This window comes from Crocodylus siamensis, chromosome 1, assembly GCF_052110815.1.
Source record: "Crocodylus siamensis isolate JL-2025a chromosome 1, ASM5211081v1, whole genome shotgun sequence".
Taxonomy (NCBI): Eukaryota; Metazoa; Chordata; order Crocodylia; family Crocodylidae; genus Crocodylus; species Crocodylus siamensis.
This window is the reverse complement of record NC_143395.1, coordinates 173,730,764-173,743,181: the sequence shown is the minus strand read 5'-3', so window position 1 is coordinate 173,743,181 and position 12,418 is coordinate 173,730,764. Positions and strand designations below refer to the sequence as shown.

The following is a 12,418-nucleotide window of genomic DNA, read 5'->3' as shown; positions in this document are numbered from 1 at the left end:
ATGTTTGTCTTGGTATGTTTCATCTTTCAGAACTGTGATAAGATGCCAACTAGCTAGTGTTAAATATTTCAATCCTTGGCTAGGTTTCATTATCTTGTAGCATCACAGAAGTACTTTTTCAGCTAGCTCAGGGTTATGCTTGAGGGGCTGGGAAGATAAGAACACAGGCCACCAGTTGTCTTTCCAAATGAATGTTTTCCATTTCCTTTGAATTCCATGAACAACAGTTTTATTATGGCCTGTAAAGCTCCTTGTGTGAGCTTTGAGGGGTAGCATAGGCTTCCAAAGACTGAGAGTTTGGGTTTACATTCAGTACACAGTGGGTGTGTCTACATGAGACGCTATGTCTAGAAGCATGAGAAGTAGAGTCTAAAAACAACTCCATTGCAGGGACTGCACAGTTATTTAGCTGCAGTACCAAATGCAAAGTCTGGAGTATGTGTAACCTCAAAGTTTAAGGAAACATTTCTGGGTAGTTTTTCAGGGCCTTGACTACAGTTCATATTGGCCCTACCTGCTACAAGGCCACAAGGGAGGGAGAGTTGAATAAGAAAAGTTGTGTGGTATTAGAAGGCACTCACTTTCCAGAAGTAAATATCTCACCCCCCTCCCCCAACTCAAGATAATTAGGAATGGTCAGGAAGACAGAAACTTTTACTCCCAAGCTCTATTGTTACAATGCACCATGCTGTGCATATGATAATAACACAAGCATAGAAATGCACATGCTGCAACATTATACCATTAATAGACTGTAGTTCTTAATGCAAGAACCATGGCAGTCATTAAAACACAAGCCAGGTCCCTGTTGGTATTTCAATTCTATGGTCTGTAGTCTGAGCTCCCAAGAGCGTAGCTGAAAAAGAGCTGTAAAGCATGTAGCTGGAAGCCACAGACCATGGTAGTTTTCCACCCGTTGCTTAGCTGGTTAACCAGGATACGCTTTTCAGGTCACATCATCTTGTTTGCAAGGTGGCAGAACTGATTTGTTAAAATAAATAGCTTCAAGTAAGTTTCATAAGAACATAACCTGTAAACATTTTGGATCAACAAAACAGAAACACTTGACTGTGCTGAAGGAAGGCTTCCAGATTCAATGGAAATCTTTGTTCTCCATAGGCAGGACACATTCTTATTAAAACACTGCTGTGTAAAGGCAGTTTCTACAAACAAACAAAGAGCTTTAGAGAATGTAACCCCGTCTGCTACCACTCATCCTTGCTTCTATATAAATTACTGGCCTACAAACCTCTGATGTACAGACACGGTCTAAGTGTGTGGTACACGTTTAGTCAGAACTTCGTGCTTCCCACCCGTATACTTTAGCACTATTCAATAAGGACACAAAAAGGGCCTGTGCTGTACGCTCTACCATTCCAGCTGCATAATAGGGATATGTGGTTCCAGCACACCACAAATGCTTTGAACGCAAGGCATTCTGATACTGTGAGAGATGGGACTAAGCCTTCTTGACTTCTGCAATGTTTAGTCCCAACAGCAGCACAACTACACATTGGATTCCCAAGATTAGAATACCCTGATCCACCGAATCAACCAACTTGGTTCCTGATGGACACACCAATGATTATGAACCATCCTACTTCTGTATGTGCTAATTCTTTACAGAAGAATGAGGGGAGATAAGCTTCTCCTTCCCCCTCCCCAACACAAGTTGCTTTTTGTTTTAGATACCTTAATTGCCAGCAGTGATCATGGATGCAAACAAGTTTGGTTACTACATATTCAAATATGTGTACTTACCTCAAGTGATAAGAATGAAGCACTTCTGCTGATTATTACAACCACCTCACACTGTTCTATGGAAGGAAGAGGTTACATACAATTTGGGTAACTTTTACTTTGTTGAAGACAACAGAATCTATTAATTTTTTGCTCACTTAAAACTGGCAGCTTTTGTAATGCCAATTTAAAAAGCCATACTGGAGCATTTGAAAAAATAAAACAGTCAACTGACAACAGAAAAATCTGATCTGAGCCAGAAAACAAATCTTTGAAATTCAAAGCTCCTGTATTCAAGTATTGAGTACTGTCAACTGGACAGGCTAGTGCACATTTCTTCACTATTCTCTGGGCAGCCTCTGCAGACATTGAGCACTGCTGTTTGTTTGCTGGATTTGTCCTGGCAGCAAAAGAACAGGCCATAGCATAGCAAGCAAGCTGAGGTACGTTTTTTTTTTTCCTAAGTTTTCTAACAGACTAAGTCCCATATAGTCAGAGCATCATAATCAATGAGCTTATAGCTAGACTCTTAGAAAAACAACCCTGTACTCATGGCACATTACACCTCATTTATGCATTAAGAACCTATTTCCCTTCCAGTGCAGATAGCAGAATAACAGCATTTAAGTTTGAGGTTAGGAGGGAACTGTTGTAGTGTGAAATTCTGGATAACCTTTGCAGCTCCTTGTGTAGAACAGAGTAGGCAGCAGCAGAGGCCAAATTCTGTCTTACAGGACAGAAAGGGGATGCTTGTTAAAAAAATACTGCAGGTATCAGGGTTTCTTTTGCTCCACCGAGAGTTCCGATCTCTGCAAGTGCATAAATCTCAGATGGCAGCTACTGCAACCTGCTCCCTCAGCTGGACAGTGCTTCAACACCTTCTGTTACTACTCACCCTTACTTCTGCATAAGTCACTGGCCTACAAAGCTTGTGTGCTATGTGGACAAATTCTAAGATAGCCATTTAGAAATTTCTCTGATGCCTGGTGTTTGTAGGGCATACTGACAAAAAAAACAAGCTACTGCATGTGCGCTACAGCCCAAGAAATTTCTGCATCTGAATATTTTTAAAGCTAATTACTTAGTATTGAACTTTAGTGTTCAGCATTCATTGACTGGATTGTTGTTAGCATGTAGAGACAGATGGATTAGCTCAGTGTGCAGATGGATCCTTCAATCACAATCTAGCAAAGTGATAAAGAAAAAAAAAGAGAGAGACTCAGGCCAAAATGAAAATCTAATCCTAAAAATATTAAATTGAAGTGCTAGTTCAATCACCTGGACTGTCATTGGCACCATATTCCCCAAGGGCAAAAATAATGTTGAATATGCTGAAGCTGCAGTACTGATACATTATTTTAAATCATGAGCAAGTGAAAAAGAGTCTCTCATGTATTTGGCAAACATTCAGGAAATCGCAGTAAGTCAAGCATTCTGATAATTTTTTTTTGATTTTTAAACAGCTTTCAAAGAGAAAGTGAATTTAGTCTTTCCCAACTATACTGGCCTATATTTGCATGTCATGTTAGATATCTGCTTTTATTTTGGATGGTTTTAAAGCTTTGAATACTGATAAAGTCTAGTGGACTCTTGCACAGTGTTTAAACTTGCAATTACTTTTTTAGAACACAATTTATTTCCATACTGCAGGGACAACTTTCCTAATAAAGACCCAGTCCTGCAACCACTTTACTAGATAAACTCCTGTGCTGAGGGACTCCTGAAATTGAACCCAAAAGGTAGATAATTTGGGAGAGACAACAGAAGCAGTGTGAAAGCACCTCCAAAGCTACTTTCAGCTGATTATGAAAATAGTTACACTCCCAAACAAAGTACAATGTTTGTACAAAGCAGCATCAATTTTACTATAATATACAATAAAAATATTTACATCCTCTCTGTGAAAAATAATGCCATTTTCAGGCTGGTGATGTCTGTCTTTATCAAAAAGAGAAAGCTATGTAAACTTATTTCTGTTTCTTAAAAAGTCTTCATAAAGTAAATTTAAACCACTTTTCAAAAGTCTCTTTAAAAATTCTAATTTACAAAGCACTAAGAACTCAGCATGCAGGCAAAATAAAATGTAAACAGGCTTCCAGTCCACAAATTTAAAAATATTTCAGGAAGGTGGAGGAAAAGGGAAGTTCATATATAAAAATACTTTGTTTCATTGTTCAATGAGCCTGAATTTTGCTAGTAAAGGCAGATGATCAGAAGAGTTATTTTCATTAGGAAGGCCATTAACAGTCCATAAATCTTGCGCCGTTAGAAGTGATAATCTACCGAGAAGCTTCAGGCTGCCATCAAAAGACTCTTCTGTTCCTACGTAAAAAAGAGAAGCATATGGAATTAGGTAGGGACATACCACTGACCTTAAATAAATAAATCATGCAGAAACAGTCATCCTACATTGGAAGTAGGACTACAACATGGCAAGAAAGATCCATGAAGTCAACAAGCCTTGATGTGTTAATATATCATTTTAGTATCAAATCAGCTATACAAAAAACAAACAAACATAAAAATCTGTAGATTGCTTCATAGCTCATTATACAGCTTAATAGCGAAGCCATTACCTAGCTTTTACATAGGTTTCTATCATTAATCTCAATGTACTCTATGAAGCAGATCAGAATCATTATATGTATATTATATCTATGGAAATGGAGGCTCAGGGAGGTGATGCCACTTGGACAAGGTTGCCCAATGGCTAGTGACAGAACTGGGAAGGTAACCTAGGTCTCAAGTCTCAATCCAGTGCTTTATTCTCTAGGCCAGATTGTGTTGTTATGGTTATTCTCTCTCTAAAAAATCCAAAACTTACTTTACACCAGGGGTTCCCAAACTGTAGTACACGTACCCCTGGGGATACACAAAACATCTCTGGGGGGGTACACAGCAGAAATTATGTAATGGCAGATTTAATTTTCATCATAATAATCTTTGGCATTTAAGGAGTTAAAATATAAAACACATGCTGGTATGGGTACGTGGGCAGCTGGTAAATCTGGAAGGAGCTATACAATAAGAAAAAGTTTGGGAACCTCTGTGTCATGCAAAGGCCAGGAAACAAAGAGCTAAGGCACTGAACATACCTTTTACTCCTGCACCCTGAGATGCAAAACCACAGAACCTAGTACCATAAGAAGGCATGCTTTCTAACCATTTTCTCCCCCTATAGAATCATTACTGTCCCTGATCCAGCATCCCCCCTACTATTTGTTTTGCACAGTTCTGGAAAAATCACACTCCCTCATATTTGGAGAAGACTGACATTCCTACTGATGCAGTGCAGAACTGTATTTGTGGTGCTCATGTGTCAATTTTTTTGGTTAACACAGACTGGCAACTCAAACAAAGACTATTTTCACAGAGAACCAGATTACACATGAAGTGTCCAGCCAACTGGCCCTCTTAGAATTGACAACAGTTGAAGGAGAGAGCATTCAGCAACCATGGTTGTTGAAGATAATTGATAAGTTGCCCCCAGTTTGAACATGACACACAAGTTGTCATGTTGTCAAAGATGAAAGTATTCATCCAGTGTAGGAGCTCTGTGGCTCTCGCAGAGCTCGTGATGTTCACAAGCCAACAGCTAACTTCAGAGGATGCTGGGTCACTGTAAAGCTTCTCAGCTGGTTCAAAAACTGCATTCCTTAACCAGCTGAGCCGTTTCACAGAGCTCTAATGAGCCAGCAGCAACCATTATTTTAAAGAGAAGCCTACTAGTCATGGACCTGTTTAGGCAGCTCAGGAACACGGCTCAAGGCTCCTGAACCCTTTTGGAACTGTTTCATGCAGATTCTGGTTGTACCCAAAACAACACCAGCTGCAGCAAAGATCTGTCTTCATGGATGAAGCTATTCACTCACTTCAGGGATACCCCTAAGGTAACTGAACAGTCTCAGCAAACTCCTACTCTTCAGTATGCGACGAGTCCTGGCTTTGCAGAAAAACCTGGTTGTCACAAACCATGATGTCCCTTTGCCAAACTTTTAGCAAAAACCCAAGCATTTTCTTTTTTGTTCATTTTCAAAGTTACTTAACCCTAGAGTCCATATCAAACTCTCAATCCTTTTTTTAATGCCATGTAGTCTATACACACCAGAGGCCTGAAGCACCACTGAGATTCATAATATTAATCAAATAAATCTTGCTACGCCACTGAGGTGAACGAAGAATTATGCTCGTTTTACATATAGGGTAATTGAGGCACAAAGAGTTCAGTGATTTTCAGAGATCCCACTGGAAGCCTACAGTTAAAGAGCAGAATCAGGATCTCTCTGTTCTAGGTTTTAACTGGAAGATTATTCAGTTGGTCATGTTACACTGCAGAATAATTTGGGGAAGCTTCATAGGATTTCTACAATTTCAAGTGCTCATTACCCTGCACAAGTGATTGAATTACTTTAAGGATCAAGCAGGAGAAGCATGGCCATTTTGGTTACTCAGGGGTATCCATAGGTCCATCACAAATCTAGGGACCAGTAGCGCAACTAAGGTGGGGCAACTGGGAGAGCAGTCCTAGGTGCAGACAGAGGGAGGGATGGAGGGGGGATGCTGAAAAATAACAATTGCAATCACAGCTGTGCAACTGTGCCAGTGGCACAGCAACAGCAAGAAGCTGCCACAGCCTCCAGGTGTCCCGCTGTCCCGGATGCCAGCTACCTTGTTATACCTCTGCCAGTGAGCGAGGCACTGTGCCACTGACAGCATCTTAGCTACCAAGGGGTGCATACTTAGACATTTCATGTCTTTCTTGCACCACCTGGTGAGCTTCAGCTGCAACTACAAGCAGGGAATTGTGGCATAACTGAACACACTCAGCTGCTGCTCTAGTGAGAGGTTTCATACCAGACTGAGACACCTTGAGACATGCAGGTTGTTGCTGGGGACACACACTAATACTGTTCCAGGTCTGTTAAAAAGTTCAGTTATTCATCATCTCCAGTGCACATGAGGAGTCTCTACTGTCATGTTTTTGAAAGTGTGGAAGCTTTGGGTATGTGAAATGGAGGGGGAGAAAGCATCCGTCGCACTGGTCTAGTCACCAGATCCACGTGGAGTACTAGTGAAAGAAAGAGGTTGCTGTCCTTTTAGCATTTGTCTGAAGCCTCCAATTCCCTGAAAATCCAGGTTAAGGAACTACAGAAATATCAGCAAATACGTATAGCTAAAAGTCCACACAGGCCGCTAACCATGCTCTACAGAGGATGACCAACACATACTGTAAGCTCAGCAGAGAACCAGGGCAATGAAATAGTTGCAGTGGTACTTTGATCATAGTTGTGAAGATACACTTGTATCTTCAACTTAACTGTGGCTCTTCTCAACATCTGAAGAAGTGAGCTTCAGCTCAAGAAATCTTGTGTGTGTGTGTGTATATATATATTATATGCGCATGTGTGCGTGTGTGTACACACACACACACACACTTTGGTTAGTATAAGGTGCAAATTTATCTGGCCTTCTGCTTGATTTCAGACTAACACCTATCTATGTCTCTCTTTTCAGAGCATGTCTCCAAGTAACACCCTGGCTCCTAAGCCAGTCAGAAGACTGCCACTATGTTAGTACGAAGATGAAGAACATGGAATACTAAAACTATGAGCCCTTACCTGGCAGGCACTTGCATGTTTGGGCATCCTTAAATCACTGAGGTTATCTTCTGTGTACTTTAAATTTATGAAGTGATCAGTACATATCCTTTTCTGAACTGAACTGTGTTAGATTCTGACCTTTTTCATTTGGCAGGGAGATTATTTTTAGGAGTGCTTTAGTACTTGAACAGAGTTTTATTACCTGGCGGGGCAGTGATATCATCCTTTGCAGCAGAATAGAAAATGTAATCCACAGTGACAGCACTTCGGGAGTGACAGGTTGTTACTTCTGGAAGTCCACTCTCAGGTAGGTAATGAGAATAGACTGAAGATAACTTAAAATGGTGCTGTAATTTTGAAGATAACCTAAACAGGAATGAAACAAGAGCATTTTGCTTCATTATTGCTACTAAAGAAAACTGTAGTATAAAGAAACAGTAACATCGGTACTTGCAGAGTCTTTACACAACAAATAGCTAATACACTTTTGTACTGAGACAGGTTAACTTATAAGAAGAGCCGGGACTGAAGACCAATTTTTTTCAGAGTTGTCCAAGACTCATTTTCAGAAGTGGTTTAGACACTTGTGAGCCTCTCATTTCTATGAGATTTAGGCACACATGAAAAATTTACCTTATTTACATTTTGTAAGATGTTACATACACTCAGAACACATCAACATCATCTCTCAAATGCACCTGGGATTTCAGGCAATGATCCTGGGCAACTGTAAATATGGAGGGGTCCTAAATCCCAGTCTTATCCCCTCCTTCAGTGTACAGAAAAAAAACCCAGGCTTTTTTGTATAGAATTACTAAATACTTTCATTTTGTGCTACCTATGACCATGCTGGTTCTATAAGGACTACTATACTGCCTGATGGACACTAATGGTGATAGATATTTTATGCAAGCAGCAAGGATTTTTGTGATGTCTTATACTGGACCAACTGTATACTTGGCAGACCTCTTGGACAAGCTTCTGGGCATTAAGTGCCCTTCCTCGGGTCTAAGCTATTTTATACTCAGTTCAATTCATTTAGTCTCATTTCCCTTGAATTTGTTCAGTCTATTGCAATTTAGGCTTCATTAAGTCTTAAAATGCTGCATTTGGATTAGCTCTTCTGCACATGAACATAACAATTCTCCCATCCATGCAAACCCAGCTGCACAGCTTCCCACCCCAATCCAGCCCAGCAGCAACTTCCTTATTGTTTTAAGAAACCTTTCTGGAAGATAAAAGAGCTTTTATATTAAGTCACTGAACATGCCCCTCTGCCTTACCTTCTTACAAACAAACCAATCAAAGAAATGCAATTCTTAGTATTCCTTAATTTCAGTAAAGAGAAAAAGCAAGTGCTTTATGGAATTCTTGGGGTAGAAAAGCAAATAATCATTCTTTTTCTTGCTCTCCCATTTGATCTACCAAGTTCTTTTCTCTATCATGCTGGATTGGCATTTCCAAAATGATCAAAGGGACGAAATACCACCATTTAAGCAGCTGGAAAGTACTACCACTTTTGAGAATGATTTTTGAAGCTGGCCTTAAAATTCAATGGCTTGGCTGTAGAGGAAATCACTACAAGCAGGACTTGAAGCATCCAGAGGTAAACAGGTGTCAAAGCATCTTCTAATGAACAGAAGTGAAACGGCTCCACACATCAGCTTTGCTACTTCATGTAACTGCATCTCTTAAGTTTGGAACAATATACATCAGCTACCTTGGATGGACATGGTCCTTTATAGATTTTAATTCGAATCCCATTCAATTTGCGATAATCTTCTTCCACATTTACATGAAGGTTGATTTTGGTTTTCTGCATAGTTATCCTGAATCTACTTTCCTTCTGGCCTCTATTTTCAAGTTATTAATTTATATTTCAAAAGCATCCAGAAAATAAGGGCACTAATATAAGAACTCTGAAACATTAAAAATGTAATTTTAGATTGTCAGACCAACTGGAGGTGTAAATCAAAGTGCCTGGCACAATGCTATACCTCCTGGACTAACCCACCAGAACAGAGTTGTGGAATTTGGCTAGCCTCTTGCTAGGCAGTGTTTGATAAAAGAGACATACTGCATGAATTGGTAGTTGAATTGACTTGATTTTTCTCATTTCTACTGGAGAAGAGGAGGATCTAGGAGAGATTCTATCCATTTTGACAAATGTTCCTGAACAACAATTCTACTGTCTATGTACATGTTCATTTCAGTAGTCTATGAGGGAAACCCCCCAGAGGTTTTATTTATGTTCTGTTTTTAAAGTCTGAAGTCATATAACACATGCCCTGGGTTTTGGATTGGTGGTGTGGGGGGAACTATCTTTCAATTGACCTTGAAGATTTTCCCAAACATACTTTTCAGCTGCTATCACAATCTTCTGAGAGTTCTCCAATTGTGGTTCTTTCATCTCTTCTCCTACAAAATAAAAAGATTTTCTAATCAATGCTACAAAATGAAGGCAGTCAGATCACTAAAGAAAACTAGTGAAGAAAGTAGCCTAGCACAGGGCTATCCAAATTCTGGGTGGCTGGGTGCTGCATGCCTCCCCAGCCAAACACCCTGTGCCATATGCTAAATTGTGTCCCCCTCCACCCATGCTGGCACCCTGCCACGCCACGTGGGCTCCCCTGCTGCACTGCACTGTGTGGCAGGGAACCCCTATTGTGCCGTGCAAGGTCCCTACGTCTTTGAACTTCCTACTGGTTCCTTCGTCCACACAGGCTGCACTGCCCAGTCCCCTGGAGGTGGCAGGAGCAGGAAGCAGAAACTGGGGGAGTGATGGAGAACTTAGAGTCCAGGAGTGGTAGGAGTGCAGTAGGGAAAGCAGCACCTGGACCAGCAGTCTGGAGGCTGCAGGTGGCTTGAAGGCCACTAGTTGGACAGCCCTGGTTTAGTATAACATATTCAAATACTATTTTTTATTTTAACAGGGAAAATAATCCATTAAGATTAAATTTCCAGCTTCTTTCCTAAGAGTCCCTTCAAACAAATTTGTACAGCTCCAAATATTTTACCTAAAATATATATACCCCTTCAAGTGGCATACTATTTATTTAAATGACACAAGGACAGGAAGTGTTAGAGGGACAGTTTTAGAGATATCCAAAAGTAATTTTTTAATATTTCCAGCTAGTTTCTGCATTTTCATCTCAAATGACATTATCTTTCCAAGTAAATACTAAGGCAGGTGAATAACTTTGTCTGAGGGGTTCCAATAAATCCAAGTTTGCAGTATCAGGGCCCAAATGTTTTTTATGGAAAAAAATATTTGGCTTTTAACTGAGAATATGGATGACGTTTTCAGAGAATCATCAGTTTCCCTATTCAGAAACTTACCTGAATGTTCTTCCCTTTGCTGTTGTCGTATTTCATACACACAGTTCTGAGAAATGCCCAGCCTCTGAGGCCAAATCGGAATAGATAAGATTCTTTGTCCCCTAGGAAACTGTTCTTGTCCAGACACCTACAGAAGAATGTACATGTCTGTATTATACAAGATCTGATTTAGACCACAAAATAAACTTTGATATTCTTAAAATCAATCGCAATCCAATTAAACAAACATAGCCACCATGCTGCTAGAGACAGAAGAAAAGCATGCTTTTTATAGTAGTTCCTCAAAGCTTTTTCTTTTTAAACAAAAATAAAGCAACTGTAAATAAAAAAATATCATCTTTACATAAAGATTTTCTATGATTATTCATGTGAGATTAAGCTGAGAGTGTGCCAAGACCAGTTTTTAACAATATTAAGTCAGCTCATTTATTACTGATGCTGCTTTCAACACTGTGGCATTTAATCTTCTGGAAACAAGTTAACTCAACACGGGTGCTAAAGAAAGTGATGGTTTCTGCTGGGCAATTAACACCACCAACAGGAAATTTTTCCGTATCAGATGCTTGTTACTTTGAATCAAATCTCACTTAACACCTCACTAATGAGTATACATTTTTGGGGTGGGTTTTTTTTTTAAATATAATTTGTATCCGAGGTGAAATTAGCCAAAACTAATTCCAAATCCTAGAATCCAGAACCATAAGTGACCCTACTACTGGCAAACAAACATTCTCCACCCCGATCTGGTGCTTCAGATGTTTCCAAAACCTTTGGCAGGCATCCTACTTGTAGGCCCAAGCCCAGAGGCTTGGGGTCCAGATGCCCCTGAGTTTTGCTTGCCCTCACCCATAAGGCCCTCGGAGGAAGAAAGGGAGGAAACTCCCACTTCCGTAAACTGGGCTTAAAGCAATGAGTATATATACATGTACACTAAACTCACAGAATATTATAACACAGATCATCACGTTAACACATTTTCTATTTTGGTCACCTGATAACCATACCTTTATTGTTTTACAGTACTGCTTCTCAATACAGCCCAACTTCAGCTATAATAATATGATTATAATTTCCTATAAAGGACACAACTGCATCTGATTAGGTGTCCCCTCAAAGTGTCCCAAGTTTCTGTAACAATGATGCAAAGCAGCACAGCATTGCATACAACTATAAGTGCCAATAAAGCCAACGTTATTAATACGTAAGCCACATTTTCAGAATTTTAATATACTTCTCAGGGAGGCAATTTTTACCTGAGATGTTTGAAATCCTAATACGGTGCTCACATCTGAATTATGGGCTACATTATGGATGCATTCTGATAGGCACAACTAGTACCTACAAAAAGGCACCTTGGTCTAAGCCTGGCTGAAAATTTAGGCCTGACTATACACTGGTTGTAAAATTTAAGTTTTTGTAGGTGGTAGGGGAGAAGATTTAAGAAAGAAGAGGAATGTTTTCTAAACGTCCAAATCATTTGGGAATAATTTTAAACAACAAACTGAATTAAGAGGGAGGCAGGGTTCAGGTTCTTACTTTTAATAGAATGTATATGGTTTTTCAAGATCTACTGTGTTGGCAGAGCCACAAAACCAAGAGTTAAAAAGTTGCACTGCTCAAAAAACACACACACTTGGCACCAAACCAAACTTACCGTTGTGGCAGTTTCCTCTGTAGACTTCAAAACGGAGGTCAAAACTGGGTTAGTGCTGTAAACTAAACTGTGACCTTAACTAAGA

The 12,418-nt window shown here is 39.8% G+C and overlaps 1 protein-coding gene across 1 annotated transcript in view; it reads right to left on the bottom strand.

Moving 5' to 3' along the window:
- Positions 1–650: 650 nt before the first annotated feature.
- The window catches only part of ANGEL2 (angel homolog 2), a 23,230-nt gene continuing 11,462 nt past the window's right edge, over positions 651–12,418 (bottom strand). Inside the window, exons 6-9 of the mRNA XM_090049098.1 lie at positions 10,680–10,806; positions 9,698–9,758; positions 7,543–7,706; positions 651–4,062 (exon numbers count right to left, since the gene is read on the bottom strand). Of these exons, the coding sequence (XP_089905224.1) occupies positions 3,908–4,062; positions 7,543–7,706; positions 9,698–9,758; positions 10,680–10,806 (507 nt within the window). The 3' untranslated portion in view covers positions 651–3,907. The remainder of the gene's footprint in view (positions 4,063–7,542; positions 7,707–9,697; positions 9,759–10,679; positions 10,807–12,418) is intronic.